Below are 25,532 nucleotides of genomic sequence, written 5' to 3' on the forward strand. Positions count from 1 at the left end.
TATTAATAATAAACAATTTTGTTAGAGTATGACAAAGTAAAAATACCTGTTTTGCCAAGTAGATGGTGCCTTTGAGTTATGGGTTGACCTCAAGACTTAAAGGGGGATTGACCTGAGGAAAGGGCTTTCAAGAGCCCTGTTTATACCTGGTGTTAACATGTCCCCTGAAGGTTGGCCACATGTTTAGGTGTAGACGAGTAAAATAACTGATTGGATGAAAGAATCCCTTTCTCAAATTTGGTAGTCTCTACTGTGTGTAGGGGCCCATGCTCATATTCCATTCTTCCACTTCAGCAGGACCAGGGCCCTGTTTCCCTTCCCCAGATGGGAGAGAATCCAAACGGTTTGGTTTCGATTCCCAGGCTGTATCCCAAATGGCACCCTGTCGAAAGTAGGACACTATATAGGGAATAGGGTGCTATTTAGAACAGACCCAGTGAGATCTGTGAGTGTTCTCATCCAGTAAAGGAGATCTGTATCAGAAGACTTACTTACAATATCCTCCTTGTGACTCCCATCACTGCATGGAAATCCCTGCTGAACGCCCCCCCAACTAACGCCATGTCTAGACTTGACAGTTTATGCAGCTTATGGAAATCCGAACACGTCATGCTTCTACACCTATATTTAAATGCATCCAGTGTCTAGATGCCCTTTTCCCACGCTGTAAGCTAAATCTGACAACTCAACACTAACCGCTAAACAAAAACAGTTTTTCTAAATAAGCTTGCTGGCTAGCATTTATGAAGCCACAAAACACATTCCTCAAAAGCTAGGCATGAAAAAAGGTCCCTCTTGCTCCGACAACACACCTTTACTGCAGACTTGTGGGCGGAGTATTGATGTTGCCACTGTATGTGGTTTCAGTAACCTGATCGCAGACTGAGGAGAAATCAGCAATGTGTCCCTGACCACCACCTGGTGTTCAGCCAGCTCTGAACACAATCCAACTTTTGTGCATCTAGACATGTCTTTTCAATGTGATTATTCTTATTCAAGTGTGCCAGGGCTTTTCCACTTAAAGCTGCAATATGTCACTTTTTGGGCTACCCGACCAAATTCATATAGAAATGTGAATTATAGATCTGTTTCTATGCTTCCTGTTAAGTGGCATTTTTGCTTTGTACACCAGGTTCAAAACAGCTGAAAATATTTCACAGCGGTTGAGATGGGACAATTATTCTCTACACTATACTTGTTTTATCGCAACCGGTTAATGGCTGAGCGATTTCTGCATAGTGCATAACCACATCTACTGGGCCTGCTGGGTAATGATTCAGTAGGGTACACCAAAGCACAAGGTTTTGCTAAAAAAAACTAAAATCGTATTGGATAAGTTCAGGTTGTAGCTCCCAGTAAAAAATAAATCCCTTAATTTCCCCGACAGATACTCAACCCTAGTCCTACATTTGAGTCATTTAGCAGACACTTATCCAGAGAGACTTACAGTAGTGAGTGCAAACTCTTCTTCACCCACTGTTTGAGCTGCAGCCTCTCACAACATCACTTACATGAATCCATTTAATCTCAGAATTGGAACTCGTGATAACCCTTTACCTACGGAGTGAAAGATTCCATTCCTGGGCTCATTGATATATACTTACATGGTTGTTTAATTATGCAAATTGTACCAAAAAAAAAGGAGATTCAATAATTAATCTTGGTGCTTTTCCAGAAGGTAAGAAACTAGCAGACTAAGGTTATGATCATTTATCCAACTGGCCTGTCTCCATTTTCCATCTCAGCTTCAAAAAACTAATTTAGTAAAACTGGGAGAGTGAGGCCTCGTAAAACTACACATCGCATGTAGTAAAAAAATGAGCCAGTGAAGTCTCAACTAGCCAGTAAACTACACTGGATAGTAAAAAACAACAACATGGGCTTATTGAATACATTTTATAAACACAATGTCATATGTCACCTTAACTCTTGTACAAAATGGTTGTTCAATGAGCCTTGAATAGCCACAACTAAATAACAAGCATAATCATTGTGAAAATGCCTCGTGATAAAAACATGACATAACATTGAAAATAACTACCGGGGGGTGTCGTTCTATAGAGAGAAATTCAATGTTGAAACTATATGACCAACAGAAGAAATGTATTTAACAAACAAAAAGTGTTACATGCATCCCATGAGTCATTTCATGTGACCACTAACGGTTGATTAGAAAATGATAACCTCTGGCCCATAGAAAACCACCTCAAACAAAAGTACTTTAGGGACATATAAAATACATTTTATTATCCATTTTGCTTCATTTCTACATTGTAGTTGCATTTCTAGACACTCATTATGAAAGAACGCAGCTACTGTTTTTATCCGGACACAGGCGCAAGTAATGTTTGTTTTATCTTCTTTTTTCTGTCTCTCGTTGTGCGCCCGGATCTCAATATATAATTATTGTATGGAAAAAGAAAAGGGGAACCTAATATCTTTTTTTTCTCTCTCTCTTTGTTATACTCAACATAAAAATGATTGTTGCCTGGACCTTCTGAGGGCTTGGTAGGCCGTCCCAGACAGGGGCAGTGGGTCCATCCCGGGCCCCAGGCTGAGAGCACCGTTCAGGGCTGGGCCCCAGCGGCTGGGACCTGCGTGGCTAGAGCACTGGGGGAAGAGATCACAGGAGAGCCCGCCACGTTAGCCAGGGGCTGCGACGAGGACATGGAAGTGATGCCTGGAGAAGAGGAGGAAAACAGAGTCAGAGGAAGAAGAAAATGATCACATAAGAACTGATACTATTTCCTATAACTAACAGTCCTCCTTGGCCAGCTGTAGAATCATCTCCTCAGAACAGCAACATACTGACCCCTGCAGACACCTCATATCATCAGACCCCGTGTTTGTTACCTGTCATCATACTGGAGGAGCTGACTGGGGTAGAACCAGTCGACAGCCCTGATATAGAGCCCATCCTTGCCTGGTCTTTCACAATGGGGTCTGACAGACAGAGAATGATAGAAAAGCCCATGAATGATAAGCAAAACAAGGCCACAGAGATGCAGCAGATATTTCAGACACAAAAAGTTCAATACATTCCTGTGAACAATGGGAAGAAATGTATATATAGTAAGGTAGGAATGCCTCGCAGCTCACAGAAGTAGGAGGAATCAATGGCCTCCACTCTGACCATGCATGTTAAGTATGTATGTTATTTAAGAGGTGGAGCTCACAGAAGTAGGGGTGTTCCATGGCCTCCCGGGCGGTGAGGCGGGCGTGGTGGTCGTAACGCAGCAGCTTGTCCAGGAAGTCCAGTGCCTCAGTGCTGACCAGGTGCTGGTTCTCACTGTGGACAAACCTCTCCCACCGCTTACGGGAATGCCTGGGAAACATACTAAACGTCATAGACAGAACACAACATGGACACAGCCTCTCCTCACGGTCAGACAGAATGCGCAGAATCTCTGAACTAGATTGACTATCGCAGTCGGAATACGCAGAGTCTCTGAACTAGATTGACTATCGCAGTCGGAATGCGCAGAGTCTCTGAACTAGATTGACTATCGCAGTCGGAATGTGCAGAATCTCTGAACTAGATTGACTATCGCAGTCGGAATGCACAGAATCTCTGAACTAGATTGACTATCGCAGTCGGAATGCACAGAATCTCTGAACTAGATTGACTATCGCAGTCGGAATGCGCAGAATCGCTGATCTACAAATCACACTGCATCCAAAATAACTAGTCATTGTGATTCTACGCCTTCTCATGCTCAAACTGACAGACAGACGCAACACTAACAACTTCTGCGATTTGAGACCAACCTACCTGCCCAGAATGTCATTGAACCTTGGGTCTAGCTCGATGTTGTATTTGTCGATGTAGTCATACAGATCTTCTGTGCCCAGGACTTTTGCGATCCGTACAAGCTGCAAAACAAACGGGACATGACATGCATTAAACAATGGAGGGCAGCCCCAGCTGTCTGAACATCACTAGAACCACTACTACTAGTTGTCTATCAGAGGGGATAAAGCAGCAGACATGCCATTGGACAATAAAGTAACGTTATAATCAAATCAAATTTTGTTACATGCGCTGAATACAACAGGTGTACCTTACCGTGAAATACTTACAAGCCCTTAACAACAATGAAGAGTTAAGAAAATATTTACTAAATAAACTAAAGTATCTATAAACAAATACAATTGATTGATGTATAGTTTGGTTGATTTGATAGGATGGCTGAGCTCTCACCTGGTCGTAGTTGTCGTGTCCGTGGAAGAAAGGCTCCTTCCTGAAGATCATACTGGCCAGCATGCAGCCCAAGCTCCACATGTCTAAACTGTAGTCGTACATCTATACAGGGACAGTCAACAGGGAATGGTATCAAAACATCGGACCACAGAATAAGTCAAGGAAAAGGAGACAGTAGAATTAAATTAGGATGTAGGTTATTGAGGTGAATTTTTAATAGAACAAAAAAAAAGTATCCCTTTTATATTTTGAGTGGGGTTTTTTCAGGACGGTGTTCTGGGCAGATGTGAAATGACATCTGCTCTGACTGCATGATTTATTTCCTGGATAAAATGTGGCATAAACCTACATTGTACAGAACAGATGCATCTAATTCAATCTTCTGAGGACAAAAGTAAACCAAGAAGAACCATAGCTATACGACTGAGTCGATTGTTTCCCAGATCATGCAGTAGGAATACAGTATATCGTCTTTAGAAGAAAGCTGAGAAAACAGGGCCCTGTTCAATGGGGCACGACGCCTGACTGACCTGGTAGTCGACCAGCAGCTCTGGACCCTTGAAGTATCGGGAAGCCACTCGTACGTTGTACTCCTGAGCAGGGTGGTAGAACTCTGCCAAACCCCAGTCTATAAGGCGAAGCTAGGAGACAGAAGATGAAATCCAGTTAGTTTGAAAACATTACTAGAATCCAACGGCCAGGACTAATATTCATATAGAATGGATTAAATCAACACACTCAGGACTTTGCCAAAACATTCTGCAGATGTGTGTGTGTGGGGAGTGCATGAATTGTCATTTGTGTATACAGAATCAGATATATTAGCAATTCATTTATGAGATTTCTATGTTTACTAGTCACAATGGGGGACCGAACCTTAGTAAAAGAATATGATTAATGTTTCATATCATATTAGAAAAATAAACCAAAGACTATCTCTGAAATTTGTCTTACCTCAGGAGGCAACATGAATTATCCTACCAAGTGAATGAAAAGGTCCCATTAGACCCCTCAGAGGGGTTGTGCTGAGTAGTTCTCTATTGGGGAAAGATTAATGTTGAGCTTTCTACTGTGGTGGTTAAACACTCACACGCTAGTCAACGATTGGCTAAATTTCTTGTATGCCACAATTGGACCAATCACAGATGAGAGAGTGCTTTGTGAACCAACTAAACCCAACAGCAGCAAACTGTCAGGCAATACTCCGCCCATAAGTTGGTCTCTGTGACCACACGTACATTAGCCAATCAGAGCAGAGAAAGGAGGGAGGGAAAAGGGAGAGATAGGCCAGTACCTTTCTGTGTTCGTGGTCGATCATGACGTTGTGTGGCTTGACGTCTCTGTGCATGATTCCCATACTGTGACAGTAGTCCAGAGCCTGAGGGTGGGAACAGAGAGGAGAAACAGCTGACAACTGGCTCACGTTCACTACGGCACACTGTGGAGAAACGTTTTGCAACGGAAAACAAAAAAACAAGCATTTCTCAACGGCCAAGTTCAGATAGTACCTCCCCGTTTGTGAGCGTTTCCTTCCGTTTTGTGCGTACTGAACACAGCCCAGAACATAGCCACGGTGCTCACTGGTGGATAACAGGTCCCTCTAACGTATTCCAGCCAATTAAGTGGGGAGAAAGACCTTGCCAGTCATCTTTATGGCTGCTTTAAGTCCTAGTGACCAAAACATAATGGAAAACACTTGGGCTAACACACCTATTGGGTATTATCATCAGTGGTGTAATGATTTTCCCACCGGCAGCATGTGACCCTACACACACTATACATCACTAAAACAGACTTTTATTAATAAAGTAATAAAGTATAGTTTTACATAGAATAATCCTACTGAAAGGCAGATGAAACGGGAACATTATAGGCCAGTGATTCTCATCAACCCTGCTCCTGGAGATCTGCAGGTAGCAGTACTACAGCTTTCTGTCCCATGATTGGCAGGAGGAATCAACAAGGCTGCTACCACTATTCTGAGACAGAGCTGTTGTAGAGCAGCAAACCTAAGTGAAAACTGTCCATAGTACTGCCATTTTTTTTTTAACATCAGGTGTCTTCACAAGAAAGATGCTGAGGACAAACAAAAGTCCAGTATATTCCCATTGTCCTCAGGGATCAAGTCAACGGGGAAATGTTTAAAAATGCTATTAAAATAATTATAAAACCCGCAGGTTTTTATCCATCCATACAGGCTACAGTGTAAACTGAATAATAATAAACTCAAAGTCTCAGGCATAGTGGGTTTCCTGTAGCTAGTTGAAAAGCAGCCACGTGAGGAACAGCTGTGGTATAAATACTCCTGGCTGAGCACGGGCTGGAGATGGGTTGTGCTGAGCACGGGCTGGAGATGGGTTGTGCTGAGCACGGGCTGGAGATGGGTTGTGCTGAGCACGGGCTGGAGATGGGTTGTGCTGAGCACGGGCTGGAGATGGGTTGTGCTGAGGACGGGCTGGAGATGGGTTGGGCTGAGGACGGGCTGGAGATGGGTTGGGCTGAGCACGGGCTGGAGATGGGTTGGGCTGAGCACGGGCTGGAGATGGGTTGGGCTGAGCACGGGCTGGAGATGGGTTGGGCTGAGCACGGGCTGGAGATGGGTTGGGCTGAGCACGGGCTGGAGATGGGTTGTGCTGAGCACGGGCTAGGAGATGGGTTGTGCTGAGCACGGGCTAGGAGATGGGTTGTGCTGAGCACGGGCTAGGAGATGGGTTGTGCTGAGCACGGGCTAGGAGATGGGTTGTGCTGAGCACGGGCTAGGAGATGGGTTGTGCTGAGCACGGGCTAGGAGATGGGTTGTGCTGAGCACGGGCTAGGAGATGGGTTGTGCTGAGCACGGGCTAGGAGATGGGTTGTGCTGAGCACGGGCTAGGAGATGGGTTGTGCTGAGCACGGGCTAGGAGATGGGTTGTGCTGAGCACGGGCTAGAGATGGGTTGGGCTGAGCACGTGGTGGAGATGGGTTGGGCTGAGCACGGGCTGGGTTGTGCTGAGCACAGGCTAGGAGATGGGTTGTGCTGAGCATGGGCTAGGAGATGGGTTGTGCTGAGCACGGGCTGGGTTGTGCTGAGCACGGGCTAGGAGATGGGTTGTGCTGAGCACGGGGTGGAGATGGGTTGGGCTGAGCACGTGGTGGAGATGGGTTGGGCTGAGCACGGGCTGGGTTGTGCTGAGCACGGGCTAGGAGATGGGTTGTGCTGAGCACGGGCTAGGAGATGGGTTGTGCTGAGCATGGGCTGGAGATGGGTTGTGCTGAGCACAGGCGTGGAGATGGGTTGTGCTGAGCACGGGCTAGGAGATGGGTTGTGCTGAGCATGGGCTGGAGATGGGTTGTGCTGAGCTGGGGTTGTGGCTGGCAGCACAGAGAGGCGCGACGTGTCAGGCCTGTCCACAGATAAATCCTCGTCTTTAACACGTCTCCTCCATATGAGTCGCCTCTCCCTCGCCTGCCCTGATTGCCACGGTGAAGAGTGAGAGGCCATCAGCAACAGCAGGGGTAGGGAGGGATTAGGCTTTAGACAAAATTCAGCTTTTAAAATAATTAGACACAGGACTGACCGCAAAAAAAAAAAAATCTTAGCTCCGTTTACATCGTTCTCTTGCATTCTGTAAATGGCTAAATATCATCTGTCACATCACGATGACGTCGCCATCGACAATTTCCGCCAATCATCTTCGGTATCTGATACTATCCTAATAAATCGCCCAACTCTATAGTGCTGCGACTTAAAGCTGAAGTCCTGAACAACATAACGCTATTTTAATCAGGGGGGATTGCAGAAGCTCCAGTCTCAATCACCCAGACGGTGTCCCTAATTGCACCATATTCCATTATAGTTCACTATATAGAGAACAGGGTGCCATTTGGGAGGCACAACCTGTTATAGGTTACAACAATGGGGTCTTACCTTCAAGATCTCATACATGTAGAACCGTATGTCGTAGTCGGATAGCGTTTGATACAATTGCTGCAAAAAGAGAAGAAAAACTGAAGACATTTCAGCAGAATGCCACCATGAGGGAAGTCATAGAGGCATGTGGTCAAAGCGTCGGCTTCCATTTTGACTGGATAAAAATTAACTGCGATTCTTCTTACCTTGAAGTCTGTGTTGTTGACGTGTTCAAAGACCAGAGCTGGAGTCCGAGACTGCAATAAAAAAAAATATAATAATCATACAATTTCTTTTGAAAAAGAGACCAAATATGATCAGTATAAACTACCATTAAATAGCGGATTCATACCAGATTCAGCTGGATTTTCAGCGAGAGTGGTAGCCAAAATGTCATATGATATGTACCGAGCAGCATGATGGCATGTATTATTGGTAGGTTGATGAAACTGACCACTGGATCCTTGACGATGTCTAGAAGTGAGATGATGTTGGGTCCGCCTCGCAGGTTTTCTAGAATCTTGATTTCTCGCTTGATTTTCTTCTTTTTTACTGGCTGTTGAGCACGAAAGAAGAACAGACCGAGAGATTGGTGCAAAGAGAATGTTTGACAGAGCTTCTGTGAAATACTATGCTGTGAGCGGTACAGGGCTGGGGTCCCAGATTATATTCAGCCGCGGGCAAAAAAAAAATCTTGAGTCGGGAGGACGGAACACTACAAATTGACAACACAGATATAGTAGGCCTATTTGACAAAAACAATAATTTCAAACCTGGATTACATTGGGATACGATCACATATGCCTCTATTTATGCGTGGCAATACTTGGGATCACTTTGAGCTGATTTCCTGGAGAATTTACAGTCGTTAATGTCCAACAATTAAAATAGGCCGCCTATTGGGGAACCCTGCTATATGGCCCATACATACTCATCAGTCATAGGCCAAATAACAGGTAAAAGACTAGCTGTCAATCTCTTAGTGAAGCCTATCCACAGCTTCAGTAACTTTGGGTCTGAGTTGCAGAGCCTGTGGGCTAGAGGTAGTATGTATGTATGTATGTCTCTCCCCAACAGAGACACGCTCCACCCCCAACAGAGACACGCTCCACCCCCAACAGAGACACGCTCCACCCCCAACAGAGACACGCTCCACCCCTGACTCCAGCCTTCCCAATGTTACTCCCACAAGCTCGTCTCCCCCTCTGTTTCCAACAGTCTTTAATAATAAAGGGTAAAAAAAATCATTCAAAACATATATTTGAAAGAAACAAACGGTCTCAATAGGGTGACGTCCAGCGCCAGTACCTTGAGTATTTTGACGACTACTTTCTCGTTGTTTGTGATGTTGATAGCTTCAAAGACTTCGCTGTATTTGCCCCGGCCGAGCTTTCGCACCAGCTGGTAGTCATCTTGATTCCTGAGGGAGAGACAGACAAAGATAACAATGAGTAATATTCACAACAATGTTAACACAGATAAGCCCTGATTCCCCCAACTGATAGTTAACACTGATACCTGATGATAAAGCTGGCACATTCCACGTTTTAGATTAGACCTGCAACGCACCACGGGCATTTTCAGTAGGCAAACGTTGTGGAATGTTGCAGATATAAATGTCACGAATAAAGCCCACATGACACCTTGTTCTACATTTCAGAGATTGTTCTACTTCATATATTTCTATCTGAACATTCCAATTCCACACAGTTGTGCCCAGCTCTGCTGAACCTGACCCCGATAAGTCTCTGTTGTAGTGATTTCTCACAAATGATGGTCAATTATGCTTTTATATACACATGACAAATATATGTCAACAACCCTTCCTCCAAAGGTCCATTCTATGCATTACATTTTGTGAACCCCCCCCCCAAAAATAAAGGTATTTTTTGGTCCTGCTGCTGTGTCTAACACCGAATGGGGTAAAGGTGTGGTGCTGCCGCCACCGACCAATCAGATGGCTTGACGACTAGCTCAGCTCACCCCCACTCTACAACGTGTGACTCGTAGTCCCAGTACTCCCGGGGTCTTTGTGTGTTCACATCGGGGTAAACCCGGGATCGGCTGGTGACCGGGCCAGACATCTTCAGGTGGATGCAAAGGCTCTCTCCTCAGGACCTGCGGGTCGGGCGGGGGAGAAAAGAAGACCATAGAAATTCATTAAAAAGACAGAGAAGCACACACACACACACGCTTTAACATGGATGGACCAATGTGGCGAAGCCGCCAAACTCCCACGATGCACTTCACTGGCTGCATCGACATGGCTAAAGGCATAATGAATCCTATGACCTACATTGAGTCCAGACTCCAGATAATATCAATTATAGGTTGAGCGATATGAAACCAGGGTGTTTTTGTCATCACAGCCTATCCTAGAGCCTCAGCCTCTTATTCCAAATGGTCACCATGTGGGCAGTTACTCTGGAAACATTTTTATTTTGCAGGAAATTTGACTGGGCCTACTCTGAGGCAATTGGATTTCAGCTTCTGAATCAATAAACGGGGAAAAACATGGCCTCTAGCCTAAATATAGGCAAAATAAAAAACATACTACAAGTTTTGTTAACGCAACATTTAACCTAGCAACAGAATGAATGCATTGTGTTCCCCAGGCAACTAGACACAACAGCTGTTTACGAGGTGTTGACACTATGGTAACTGGGAGGCTACCAATGTCATTTTAAAAAGGTGGGAGGAGGGGAGTAGCACAGTCTTGAGCTTAGCTTCCCAGTCAAAACATTGTGAAATTTCTTTTCATTTTGGTCTATGGCAGGTTTCCCCCCCCAGCTGTTCATACACACCAAAAAATTGAAGAATTACGGTAGCCGAAGTCTACACACCGTCGTCAGTGATTGCTCAATAGTACTACTCCCAGGAGTAGGAACTATGGACGGTATTCTTCAATTAAGTGTTTGCTGTCATTCAACGACTAGATTTCATGCAATCTTTTTCACTTCAGAAATACTGCACCGAACATCTTAGATGTAAAATTGCACGACTAAGATCTCCCTGGCAAAATATATATATATTTATTTATTTTCTTCAGATTTCTTGATTAATTCTGCCCATTTTGAGGAAGTGTTACTGGGTATGTTGTTGCTACGGTGGCTCAAGAGGGACAAACTGCGCTTTTTTCAAGCTAATTTTCAAGCTAATTTTTCAAGTTAAGGTCTTTGTTTCGCCTAGCTGAGTTCTGATTGAAGCAAACTGAACTGATGTATGCTGCAGGGTATCCGTTAGGAACATGTGGCACCGGACAACGTGACCGTGAAGATTTTAAGTTACCGGCCATTTGAGACATTTACTGGACCCATATGTATTGGGTGCAGAATCCATGAGGTCGTCCACCCACGGTATGCTCCAAAATCACATTTACATTATGGTAATGCATCTTAACAGAAAAATTAGCGTAATGAAGCAGCCAATAAAAAGACATTCAAACATTTGCCAAAATGCAATTCATGGGAAAATTCCATTCTAAAACAGTGTTCCATATGTGACAGATGAAAATCTCTGTTAGAAACTTTGAAAGAATCTAAAGATGAATGGGTTGCTAACATGACTAGGATTGTGACTTTGGCTTCAGGACAACGAAAGAAAGTTGATATGAAAACCAATAGAACAGGAGAGAAATGGCATATTCCAATAGGAATATTATATAGTTACTCCTGTCTAAAATATGTGAAGATAATTTCTCAAGTATAATTTAAAATGTTGAGACAAGGGGAGGGGTGTGTTGCTAAGATACAGGCGAGTCTCTCTCCAGAACGGCTGAGCTGTCTCCCGCCAATTCTTGAACATTCATCGTTTCATTGTGAGAATTATTTGCCCTTTGATTCTTTAAAAAAAATGTATTCCCCATTTCATATGTCACCAATACTACATGTAATGTTAATCCCTGTAATTTGGTTCCGTTCATTTCTGTTAATTCATTTACCGTTCTCCATCTCGGAGGGGAAACGGTTGTTTGCAGAGTTCACAACCACTTGTGAGAAAGAAGTCTTGGTTTATTTCATAGACATAATTTAATTTTTTCCATTGTCTTTTGTTTGGAGTGCTTCATGTGAGCAATGAGCATGTGTCTGGTTTCTCTGTCCTGATGTCGTTGGAGCGCGTATAGAAGTACCTGGACTGCTGCGCGGTAATGTAGACTTTTGTATGTTTTTTATTTATTTATTATTTTAAATCATGCATTGCGAATTATAATATATTAAAGAACATCAACTAGATTCAGCCGCAGCCTGGTTGTTTTCTTGAGCAGATGGTCGGGGCGCCGGAACATACTTATAAATCATTTGAAGACTGCAAATTGACCGCAAGAAACCCAAACAGATATATTTGACAAAAACATAATTTCAAACCTTGCTTACATTTGTCCATTATGCGTGGAAATACTTGGGAAAAGATTTTCAAAATAAAAATCACTTGGAGCTGAATTTTTTTTATTTTGATGTTTAGGTTTGTTTAGCTCAGAAAACTTGGGGGGGGTCAAATAAAACTACCCGCGGTGTCACGTTCCTGACCTTATTTCCTTTGTTAAGTCTTTGTTTAGTTGGTCAGGACGTGAGCTGGGTGGGCATTCTATGTTTTGTGTTTCTATGTTGGGTTTGTTGTTTGGCCTAATATGGTTCTCAATCAGAGCCAGGTGTTTGTCATTGTCTCTGATTGGGAACCATATTATGGTAGCCTGTTTTCACTGTTTGTTTGTGGGTGATTGTTCCTGTTCGTGTGTTCATCTGTTCTGTGTTCCCATGTTCAGGACTGTAGCGTTCTCGGTTCCTTCTGTCAGTTTGTTGTTTTTGTTCGTCGTTTAAATATCCTAATTAAAATATGGATTATCATCACGCTGCATTTTGGTCCTCCTCTCTTTCACCCGAAGACAGCCGTTACACGCGGACCAAATTCGACATGGAAAGATTTTTGAAATGGCTTACTAACAATCTCCCCCTCGATAATCACCAAACCTTGGCGTGAAAGAGCAATACTGCTGCATTTGCCTGCATATAGGCTATGAGTTCCATGCGCTCATTTCTTTAGCCACCAATGGATCACAGTGTATCAATGTGTCCATATGGCAGAAGCTGGTGAACTCGCATTAGTTGACTTTTCGATTTTTTCATTTTAATTCAGCTTTTTATGATTAACCATGTGACAATGATTTTGAGAAACAAAATCGTTATTGAAATGAAACTGTTCCACGGAAACGCGCATATGAAAATCACTGGCACGCAGAACGGTAGAAATGGTAGGATAAATTGTAAGCTTCCCCAAACTTGAAACGCAAGTGGTCGGATTTTGCCTATAGGCTACTTTGAAGCAAGGCAAGGCCTCATAATATGAAATAAAACATTCAGGTTTCAAACAATTAAGCATGTTTTCAAAATGCATACTGCATTCAGCTCACATTGTAAAGTGGTGGGTGACTTGCTGGGAGGTGCGCTTCAATTACCAGTTGAGAAATAAAAATAGTAGCTCTTTTTAAGCGGGCACCAAGTTTCTAACCCTCGATTGCATTTAGAATTGTTGTGCAATGAAAGCACATGTATTACTCCAGCAGCAACCAGCTGAGGAGGTACAGGAGAAATCCCACTCAAAATAGGCACTGTATGCTGTGCGCGTGTGATAGTTGTGTTGGATAAATAAGATGCATGATGATCAATGTTCCCTCAACGACAACAAAAAAATCGCCACTGGGCAAATTTCAGGTCTACTGAGCACAAACTTAAATGCTGTGAAAATTCTGTGCAACTTCAGGAGAGTTTTAACTCACAGCTAAAAAATGTAAAGAAAGCAATCCAATGTTATTTGTTGAATAGACTTAACTGCAAATGACTCAAGTCTTGAGAAAAAAACAATACACAAATATTGCAGTTAGCCATGACAGCCTTTATAATAGAACGCTTGTGACCACACACATCTAAATATCACACTTGAGAAAACAACATCTTAAAGTAGAAATAGAATGAAACAAACAGGGATTCTATTTTTGCCCTATTATAGTGGCCACTATAGTAGACATCGATCAAGTGCGATCAAGGCTAAATGTGTGCAAAAATAACATTCACATATACAGTTTAAGTCGGAAGTTTAAATACGCTTAAGTTCGAGTCATTAAATCTTGTTTTTCAACCACTCCACAAATGTCTTGTTATCAAACTATAGTTTTGGCAAGTTGGTTAGGACATCTACTTTGTCCATGACAAGGAATTTTTCCAACAATTGTTTACAGACAGATTATTTCACTTATAATTCACTGTATCACAATACCAGTGGGTCAGAAGTTTACATACACTAAGTTGACTGTGCTTTTAAACAGTAAATCATGAAGGGCCTGGCTGCAGAGACAACTCTGCTGTCCCCAGAACTGGATAATTATTCAATGATTCGCATTTAGCCTAATCTTCCTCTCTTATGAGGCCTAGGCTCCTATAGGTTGTAGGCAGGTTCTATACATTGCTAATAATAGGAAATAGGCCTAACATACAGTTTATTTTATAAGCTCTTTATAAGCTCGACTTCTCATTCGATTTTTACACCTTGATATTGTTTGCTCAATTTGACTTGTTGCATGTCATACTTGTCATTCAAAATAAAGCAGTGATACAGAATAACCCGTAGACTGACCTTCACAATTGTTCCCATTTGAAAGCTGCAAATTTAGGACATTAAACATTTGACTAGAATAACCTATTTAGAAAATACTCTTCATAACTTTAACTTGTCTTAATGCTCTTGATACACTATTTTAAATCAGTAAGATTTGTCTTTTGGCCATTTGGGTCACAACGGCAAGTAGACGCATGTATAATTGAATTTATAATACACTAATCTTTGCTCAACTGTAAGGTTTGTTCAAACTACTCGTTAGATTTTTCTATCTTGCTAATTGTTTTTTCTACCGCTCATTATTACCTTGGTCCTATTATGTTTCTAGGTCCTTCAAAAACAACTGAACTTTGAGAACATCGTTAGATAAATGCATTGTTTGATCATGAAGTAGCGAGTGGGATGAGGTGGGAGAAAGCCTACTGTATGAAAACTGAGGTCATATTCATATCAAATGTAGACAAAAGACAACATTTAAAAAAATTATTAGACACCGGAGTGTCCGCTATAGCTATACGGCCTAGAACATCCGACATTGAGAAAAAAAAATTTAAATAAATGACTGGACATTTTGCGCCACTTTAGTGAAAATCTTAGCTTCGCTTACATTCTTCTCTTGCATTCTGTAAATTGTTTCTACCATATTTTTTTTAAATAGGTTATGCGGGCTATAGCAAAGGAATAGGCCACTTGGCATGGCCCCGCTGTGGGCTGCCCAGTCAGCTCTTTACTGCGTGGTGCCAGTCAAGTTGAAATAGGCTAAACATCGTTCGTCACATCACGATGATGTCACCATCAACAATGGCCATCAATAATCTTCGATATCTGAAACTATCCTAATAAACATCGCCCAACCCTAACTGGCATTCAACCTGTCGTTACTGCAACAAAGGGAAACACTAACAACCCCACGTTGTCTCAGAATATATCAATATCACACAATCTCACAATGGCTTCAAATACAAAACTTGAAACAAGTAGATACATTCCACTCATACCAAAACACCAAAGCCGCCTCAAAATAGAAAAATTGAACAGAGACTTGTGCATTGTAACTGCTCGGCCTCCGACCGCAAGGCACTACAGAGGTAGTGTGTGCAGCCCAGTACATCACTGGGGCCAAGCTTCCTGCCATCCAGGACCTCCATACCAAGCGGTGTCAGGGAAAGGCCCTAAAAATTGTCAAAGACTCCAGCCAACCAAGTCTGCTACCGCATGGCAAGCGGTAACGGAGCGCCAAATCTAGGTCCAAGAGACTTCTAAACAGCTTCTAGCCCCAAGCCATAAGACTTTAGAACATCTCATCTACCCTAACCAGAAACCATGGATAGATGGCAGCATTTGTGAAAAACTGGAAGCGCAATCCACCGCATTTAACCATGGAAAGAGGTCTGGCGATATGGCTGAACATAAACAGTGTAGTTATTCCCGCTGCAAGGCAATCAAACAAGCGAAATGCCAGTACAGGGACAGACTGGAGTCGCAATTCAATGGCTCAGACACGAGACGTATGTGGCAGAGTCTATAGGAAATTCACGCACTACAAAAACAGCCACGTCACAGATACCGACATCCCGCTTCCAGACAAACTAAACACCTTCTTTGCCCGCTTTGAAGATAATACACGCGTGCTTGAGCCACCGTCGCGGCTCGCTAACAAAGTCTGCGCGCCCCCCCCCCCCTTCTCAGTGGCTGACGTGAGTAAAACATTTAAACATGTTAACCATCGCAACGCGTCCTCAGAGCAAGCGCTGACTGCCTCAACAGGTCCACAGACGATGCAATCGCCATCACACTGCCCTATCCCATCTGGACAAAAAGAATAGCTTAGTAAGAATGCTGTTCATTGACTAGAGCTCAGCATTCAACACCATAGTACCCTACAAGCTCATCATTAAGCTGGAGGCCCTGGGTCTAAACCTCTCCCCATGCAACTGGGTCCTGGACTTTTTGACGGGCCGCCCCCAGGAGGTGAAGGTAAGAAACAACATCTCCACTTCACTGACCCTCAACACTTCCAAGAATGGCGTAGCAGTCGGATGTGTCTTTGTCCTGTCTTGTCCCGTGTAAATAGTATTCGTATTTTTCGTATACATTTCGTATTTATTTTAATTTCACTTTCCATCTAGGAACTGAATATACATTCCTACATTCCGCCTCACCCAATGTGGTACGGACCTGCTATTTTTTATATACTTTTGAACCGTAACCCCAATCAGAAGCTAGCCAGATAACTAGCTACTAGCTAGTAGTCAGTTAGCCACTGCTGCGGTCTTCGCCCTTAACTCGGACACAGCCAGCTTCAATACCGGGCCGATACCTGCCAGTCTGCAAGCGCGATATCAACCCAGAGCATATAGGACTGCTTTTTCTCTACCACATCACCGGATTCCTGACGCAAGCTCTGGACAATTACACCGTATTATCACAACTAGCTAGCTGCAACCGAGTGGCTACTACTGGCTAACACCTCTGTCCCGAAGCAAGCACCAGTTAGCCTTGAGCTAGCCTCGAGCTAGGCCCATCTGCCGGCTAGCTGCAGCGCGATATCAACCCAGAGCATATAGGACTGCTTTTTCTCTACCACATCACCGGATTCCTGACGCAAGCTCTGGACAATTACACCGTATCATCACAGCTAGCTAGCTGCAACCGAGTGGCTACTACTGGCTAACACCTCTGTCCCGAAGCAAGCACCAGTTAGCCTTGAGCTAGCCTCGAGCTAGGCCCATCTGCCGGCTAGCTGCAAGCGCGATATCAACCCAGAGCATATAGGACTGCTTTTTCTCTACCACATCACCGGATTCCTGACGCAAGCTCTGGACAATTACACCGTATCATCACAGCTAGCTAGCTGCAACCGAGTGGCTACTACTGGATAACACCTCTGTCCCGAAGCAAGCACCAGTTAGCCTTGAGCTAGCCTCGAGCTAGGCCCATCTGCCGGCTAGCTGAAGAGCTAGTGCCACTGCCACTGCCACGAAGCTAGCACCAGTTAGCAAACACTATTCTACAATTCACAACCTCTCTTTCGCCATCGCCATCTGGCTTGGATTCTCTGTCGACACAACCACGTCTGAGCAGACCCCCTCCGTCTGAGCAGACCACCCCCCGGGCTACTAACTTTACACGCCGCGTGCTAGCTTAGTGGAGGCCTCCTCTGCTCCATCTACGGCTGCCCCCTGGACACTATGATCACTTGGCTACATAGCTGATGCATGCTTGACTGTCCATTAATTCACGGTACTCCATTCTGTTTATTTGTGTCTTATCTGTCGGCTCTGTGCTTTAACTCAGGATCTGTGTGTAGTTAATCCGACCCTCTCTGCCTAGTCATCGCCATTTTTTACCTGTTGTTTTAGCTAGCTCTCCCAATCAAGACCTGCAATCACTTTATGCCTTATTGTATGTCTCTCTCAAATATCAATATGCCTTGCATACTGTTGTTCAGGCTAGTTTTCATTGTCATTGTTTTGGTTTGCAATGGACCCTGTAGTTCCACTCTCCGTACCTCTGATACCCCCTTTGTCCCACCCCCCACACATGCGGTGACCTCACCCATTGAGACCAGCATGTCCAGAGATACAACCTCTCTTATCATCACCCAGTGCCTGGGCTTGCCTCCGCTGTACCCGCGCCCCTCCATACCCCTGTCTGCACATTATGCCCAGACTCTATTCTACCACGCCCATAAATCTGCTCCTTTTATTCTTTGTCCCCAACGCTCTAGGCGACCAGTTTTGATAGCCTTTAGCCGCACCCTCATCCTACTACTCCTCTGTTCCTCGGGTGATGTGGAGGTAAACCCAGGCCCTGCATGTCCCCAGTCACCCTCATTTGTTGACTTCTGCGATCGAAAAAGCCTTGGCCTCATGCATGTCAACATCAGAAGCCTCCTCCCTAAGTTTGCCTTACTCACCGCTTTAGCACACTCTGCCAATCCTGATGTCCTTGCCGTGTCCGAATCCTGGCTTAGGAAGGCCACCAAAAATTCTGAGATTTCCATACCCAACTATAACACTTTCCGTCAAGATAGAACTGCCAAAGGGGGAGGAGTTGCAATCTACTGCAGAGATAGCCTGCAAAGTTCTGTCATACTTTCCAGGTCTATGCCCAAACAGTTCGAACTTCTAATTTTAAAAATGAATCTCTCCAGAAATAAGTCTCTCACTGTTGCCGCCTGCTACCGACCCCCCTCAGCTCCCAGCTGTGCCCTGGACACCATCTGTGAATTGATCGCTCCCCATCTAGCTTCAGAGTTTGTTCTGTTAGGTGACCTAAACTGGGATATGCTTAACACCCCGGCAGTCCTACAATCCAAGCTTGATGCCCTCAATCTCACACAAATCATCAAGGAACCCACCAGGTACAACCCTAAATCCGTAAACATGGGCACCCTAATAGACATTATCCTGACCAACCTGCCCTCCAAATACACCTCTGCTGTCTTCAATCAAGATCTCAGCGATCACTGCCTCATTGCCTGTATCCGCCACGGGTCTGCGGTCAAACGACCACCCCTCATCACTGTCAAACGCTCCCTAAAACACTTCTGCGAGCAGGCCTTTCTAATCGACCTGGCCCGGGTACCCTGGAAGGATATTGACCTCATCCCGTCAGTTGAGGATGCCTGGTCATTCTTTAAATGTTACTTCCTCACCATATTAGACAAGCATGCTCCGTTCAAAAAATGCAGAACCAAGAACAGATATAGCCCTTGGTTCACTCCAGACCTGACTGCCCTCGACCAGCACAAAAACATCCTGTGGCGAACTGCAATAGCATCGAAGAGCCCCCGCGATATGCAACTGTTCAGGGAAGTCAGGAACCAATACACGCAGTCAGTCAGGAAAGCAAAGGCCAGCTTTTTCAAGCAGAAATTCACATCCTGTAGCTCTAACTCCAAAAAGTTCTGGGATACTGTAAAGTCCATGGAGAACAAGAGCACCTCCTCCCAGCTGCCCACTGCACTGAGGCTAGGTAACACGGTCACCACCGATAAATCCGTGATAATCGAAGACTTCAACAAGCATTTCTCAATGGCTGGCCATGCCTTCTTCCTGGCGACTCCAACCTTGGCCAACAGCCCCGCCCCCCCCGCTGCTACTCGCCCAAGCCTCCCCAGCTTCTCCTTTACCCAAATCCAGATAGCAGATGTTCTGAAAGAGCTGGAAAACCTGGACCCATACAAATCAGCTGGGCTTGACAATCTGGACCCCCTATTTCTGAAACTGTCCGCCGCCATTGTCGCACCCCCTATTACCAGCCTGTTCAACCTCTCCTTCGTATCATCTGAGATCCCCAAGGATTGGAAAGCTGCCGCGGTCATCCCCCTCTTCAAAGGGGGAGACACCCTGGACCCAAACTGTTACAGACCTATATCCATCCTGCCCTGCCTATCTAAGGTCTTCGAAAGCCAAGTCAACAAACAGATCACTGACCATCTCGAATCCCACCGTACCTTCTCCGCTGTGCAATCCGGTTTCCGAGCCGGTCACGGATGCACCTCAGCCACGCTCAAGGTACTAAACGACATCATAACCGCCATCGATAAAAGACATTACTGTGCAGCCGTCTTCATCGACCTGGCCAAGGCTTTCGACTCTGTCAATCACCATATTCTTATCGGCAGACTCAGTAGCCTCGGTTTTTCTAATGACTGCCTTGCCTGGTTCACCAACTACTTTGCAGACAGAGTTCAGTGTGTCAAATCGGAGGGCATGTTGTCCGGTCCTCTGGCAGTCTCTATGGGGGTACCACAGGGTTCAATTCTCGGGCCGACTCTTTTCTCTGTATACATCAATGATGTTGCTCTTGCTGCGGGCGATTCCCTGATCCACCTCTACGCAGACGACACCATTCTATATACTTCCGGCCCTTCCTTGGACACTGTGCTATCTAACCTCCAAACGAGCTTCAATGCCATACAACACTCCTTCCGTGGCCTCCAACTGCTCTTAAACGCTAGTAAAACCAAATGCATGCTTTTCAACCGTTCGCTGCCTGCACCCGCACGCCCGACTAGCATCACCACCCTGGACGGTTCCGACCTAGAATATGTGGACATCTATAAGTACCTAGGTGTCTGGCTAGACTGCAAACTCTCCTTCCAGACTCATATCAAACATCTCCAATCCAAAATCAAAGCAAGAATCGGCTTTCTATTCCGCAACAAAGCCTCCTTCACTCACGCCGCCAAACTTACCCTAGTAAAACTGACTATCCTGCCGATCCTCGACTTCGGCGATGTCATCTACAAAATAGCTTCCAACACTCTACTCAGCAAACTGGATGCAGTTTATCACAGTGCCATTCGTTTTGTTACTAAAGCACCTTATACGACCCACCACTGCGACCTGTATGCCCTAGTCGGCTGGCCCTCGCTACATGTTCGTCGTCAGACCCACTGGCTCCAGGTCATCTACAAGGCTATGCTAGGTAAAGTGCCGCCTTATCTCAGTTCACTGGTCACGATGGCTACACCCACCCGCAGCACGCGCTCCAGCAGGTGTATCTCACTGATCATCCCTAAAGCTAAAACCTCATTTGGACGCCTTTCCTTCCAGTTCTCTGCTGCCTGCGACTGGAACGAATTGCAAAAATCTCTGAAGTTGGAGACTTTTATCTCCCTCAACAACTTTAAAAATCTGCTATCCGAGCAGCTAACCGATCGCTGCAGCTGTACATAGTCCATCTGTAAACTACCCACCCAATTTACCTACCTCACCCCCCATACTGCTTTTATTTATTTACTTTTCAGCTCTTTTGCACACCAGTACCAATATCTCTTCTTGCACATGATTATCTGATGATTTATCACTCCAGTGTTAATCTGCTAAATTGTAATTATTCGATTTATTGCCTACCTCATGCCTTTTGCACACATTGTATATAGATTCTCTTTTTTCTACCATGTTATTGACTTGTTTATTGTTTACTCCATGTGTAACTCTGTGTTGTCTGTTCACACTGCTATGCTTTATCTTGGCCAGTTCGCAGTTGCAAATGAGAACTTGTTCTCAACTAGCCTACCTGGTTAAATAAAGGTGAAATAAAAAAAATAAATAGGGCCCACAAGGGTGTGTGCTATGCCCTCTCCTAGACTCTTGTTAGATATTACTGCACTGTTGGAACTAGAAGCACAAGCATTTCACTACACTTGCATTAACATCTGCTAACCATGTGTATGTAGCCAATAAAATTTGATTTGATCAAATGGCTACCCAGACTATTTGCATTGCCCCCTCCCTCTTCTACACTGCTGCTACTCTCTGTTACTATCTATGCATAGTCACTTTAGTAACTCTACCTCCATGTACATATTACCTCAATTACCTCAACTAACCGGTGCCCCAGCACATTGACTTTATACCGGTACCCCCTGTATATTGCCTCACTATTGTTATTTTACTACTGCTCTTTAATTATTTATTACTTTTATTTCTTACTTTTTTGTATTTTCTTAAAACTGCATTATTGGTTAAGGGCTTGTAAGTAAGCATTTCACTGTAAGGTCTACTACACCTGTTGTATTTGGCGCATGTGACATCAAATTTGATTTGTACGAGGTGAAGCAGAAACAACAGCTACTGTGTTTTGCAGCATAACTTTTTGGAATGAATACCATTCCAGAGATTCCAAAGCCCCCCTTCCAACAATCACCCATGCCTCCACACTACCTTAAAGTCAGCAGTCTTGCTCAACAGTAAGTACCATGGTTAAACTAACTTCAGGTCACATGCCTCTATCAAAATGAGAGCTAGTCACAAGACATGTGTCAGCCACTCAATGGCAGATCTTTGTTGACCTCGTAGATTAAAAAGGGAAAATATAAAGCTAGGGAGTCAAAATCTAAAATATCCAAGAAATTCAAAGGAAAAACCAATGCAAAGGGATCTCAGTATTTTAGACTGTACCGTATGAGACTTAGACAAGATCAAAACATTGGCTACATTCAATTTTCTTTCAAAGTTTGAAACCGACTGTCTCAATTAAATATCAAACTATTGAATAGGCATAGTCCTAAATAGCATGGTAAAACAACTGGGTTTCATCAATAGAAAGACAGAGGGGCATTAGCCTAATGATCATGGCAGACATGATCCGTGAGAGTACGCCTAGCCTACACAGCAGCTGACAAATATCGCCGCCCAGGTAGAGAGGAGAGGAGCTACTCAGGGCGAGAAAGGTATATTGGCAGGAGAGGTTTGGTATCAAATCAAATGTCTTTCCAGTTGAAGGTTGAACTGTAAAGGCCGTCTGGATTCATAGAAGCTGGATTTGGTGGGGGCAATACAGAAAATGTAGGCTAGTCCTAGCTACCATTACAGCTACCATTGCAAACCAAGAAGTGAATCCCAAAAATGTGATTGAGTCTGGAACATAGCCCAATTCAAGAAGGTCTACATGAGTAATAACTAACATATTAGCTACATTTGTGGACCTTGGTTCCATTTCCTTAAGTTTCCTATCAGAAGTTACTCTGTCTGTATGAACACAGAAAGAGATCAATTGCAAAAGATGGGGCGGCAGGTATCCCAGCGTTTAAGAGCGTTGGGCAAGTAACGAAAAGGTGCTGGTTCGAATCCCAGAACCGACTAGGTGAAAAATATGTCGATGTGCCCTTGAGCAAGGCACGTAACCCTAATTGCTCCTGTAATTCGCTCTGTGTAAGAGCGTCTGCTAAACGACAAAAAAAAGACATGTTAAAATGTGATATCTAACCTTAGCTAGTTACCTTGCTATAATTCCCCTGTAATACAATTAGCTACAAGATGTAGCCAGAGCTTGCGCCAAGCTTGTGGTCATTCAATAAATTAATGAGTTGTTACTCATATGATTTAATGGCTTCTAGAAGCAAACATTTGTATTACTGTAATTGAACAGTATTAAGTAGTAAGACAAGAGACATTGCATAAATTAGCTAGCTACAGTAGCTATCGAACAAAATGTCCTCTTTACTTTAGCTTCAGACTGACTCAACATTTATCAGAATGTCAGCTGTGAAAATGTAAACCCAACTAGCTAGCTAGATGAGATGGTCATTCACCTGTACAAGGCACTAAATGATTACAACAATACACAATAAAGTTCATCAATAGATCCCTAAATATATATTTATATTCAATATTAGTTGATACTAGTAGCTAGCTACCTACTTGATAGCAGCATCAACTAGTTAGCCGGATAGCTAGATATTCACCAATGCTTTGTTAGTTCCTGGTAGTAGCTATAGCTTAAAAATAGTAACATCTTTAAAAGGCACATTTAAGGCCATCATTGCCCATCACAGTGGTCTTCTTGTTACCGTTACCAAAAAGCACATTTCATTGATTGATAACCGCACGGTCACAAGGCCGCACAGGCCTGAGGTTTTCCTAGCTCAAGTCTGGGTCTGGGATTAGTCGATGAGCCTAGCATAGCCAGCATAGCTCGAACTAGTGCTTCCCTACAGTAAAATGTCAACATTTAGTGATTTTAAAGCTAGTATGTGTTATATTCTAACTACGTGAGTAGGAGATTTCATAGCCATTTCTATCCTGATGCCTTAGTTTACGCCTTGCCACAACGATAAGAAATAGCTTGCTAACTGGCTAAAGTTAGCCGCTCACTAGCAAGTCGTGGCCGGGAAAAAACTCACTTCACAGTAAGTTAGCTAGCAAGTTATCACATCCATTCCACGAGACGATAATGACTCTAACCATTCATATGTTTTCTAGGTGAAAAAGGACAATTAAACGCTGGTAAAATCGATTAAAATATACAGTATATTACCTCTCAGAGCTTCGGGATGACAATATGGCGACACTGGACTCCAGCAACCAGTTTTCGATAAAGGAGGGCAGTTACTCAAGACCTCCACTCCTCGGGGTGGCGCATGTCAGCACTCATTTGATGGGTACTACATAGACAAGAAGGCTAGTAGTAGCGAAGCAGATCAGAGCCAGGGGCAATGCAACAACATGACAAGATGTTAGTAAACCCCACACTGAAATTGGAGGCAGTGAACAAAATTGAACTATATTACCACAAGACTGTGTTAGCTCGCCAAGCTAAAGCATTCACTCACAGAGCTAATGCAAATCTTCAGATATCAGGCAAGGACATACTGTATCACATCATTCAAGCATGGTTCACTGAACCACCTGCAACTTCACCCTCCTTTGACCCCCTCTTCTTCGCTTAGAACAATCCAAGTCAAGGTACCAACCAGCGGGGAATCGAACCTGTATCTTAGGGGCCACAAGACCAAACCAAACACCACCATTACATATAGTAGTTTATACGATTAAATCCTGAAATGAATGAAGTTTTTGCCTATGTAGGCCTACATTCAGCTGTTAGAAGTGTTCAGTCTGTCCATTGGTCAGGACAATATAGGACTCTATCTGATGAGACAGTTGACAGACTGTAGTAGTCTGGAATGTGGTTGCATTGCACGATGTTCTTGTTACATTGACCTTGATATATATAAAAAGTTTAATCCAGTGCTGTTGTGCAACACAATTTCCCCCAAAACAAAGTGGTCTCTGTCTGTACCATAAAGGCAACATGAGTACTTTTTAGATAATCTATAGGCCTATTGATATAAAATCTTGACTTGTCTGCATATATCATACGTTATAGGTGTTCCCTTCATAAACGGTGTTGAACATGTCACTCACCACAACCCAAAAGATAGGTAGGCCTAAGTATCTATACTGTTCATTACAGTTGGTGAGTCCATAAATTATACAGTCCATAGATATTCCTCTGCACAATAAAGACGATACATCATGATTCAGGTTCATTCTAGGCCTATGTGGGACACTATATATTAAAAAGACATTCAAT

The 25,532-nt window shown here is 43.8% G+C and overlaps 1 protein-coding gene across 1 annotated transcript; it reads right to left on the minus strand.

The window, feature by feature from the left end:
• Positions 1-1,881: 1,881 nt before the first annotated feature.
• LOC139555219 (casein kinase II subunit alpha-like) lies at positions 1,882-24,695 on the minus strand. Its single transcript, XM_071368833.1, has 13 exons — positions 24,474-24,695; positions 10,074-10,208; positions 9,399-9,510; positions 8,545-8,646; positions 8,297-8,347; positions 8,109-8,168; positions 5,496-5,579; positions 4,732-4,842; positions 4,202-4,303; positions 3,773-3,873; positions 3,177-3,325; positions 2,854-2,943; positions 1,882-2,680 (listed from the first exon to the last, which is right to left on the minus strand). Exons 2-13 carry the CDS (start codon positions 10,172-10,174, stop codon positions 2,568-2,570), a joined length of 1,176 nt encoding a protein of 391 aa, XP_071224934.1. The 5' UTR covers positions 10,175-10,208; positions 24,474-24,695; the 3' UTR covers positions 1,882-2,567.
• Positions 24,696-25,532: the final 837 nt, after the last annotated feature.

This window comes from Salvelinus alpinus, chromosome 26, assembly GCF_045679555.1.
Source record: "Salvelinus alpinus chromosome 26, SLU_Salpinus.1, whole genome shotgun sequence".
Taxonomy (NCBI): Eukaryota; Metazoa; Chordata; class Actinopteri; order Salmoniformes; family Salmonidae; genus Salvelinus; species Salvelinus alpinus.

Bases quoted from the DNA above. Each gene is read 5' to 3' on its own strand.
- LOC139555219 (XM_071368833.1), bottom strand. From the start codon at position 10,174: ATGTCTGGCCCGGTCACCAGCCGATCCCGGGTTTACCCCGATGTGAAC. The intron at 9,511-10,073 runs GTGAGCTGAGCT...TCTCTCCCTCAG, and splicing joins TCACACGTTGTAGAGTGGGG to GAATCAAGATGACTACCAGC. The intron at 8,169-8,296 runs GTAAGAAGAATC...CTCTTTTTGCAG, and splicing joins TCAACAACACAGACTTCAAG to CAATTGTATCAAACGCTATC.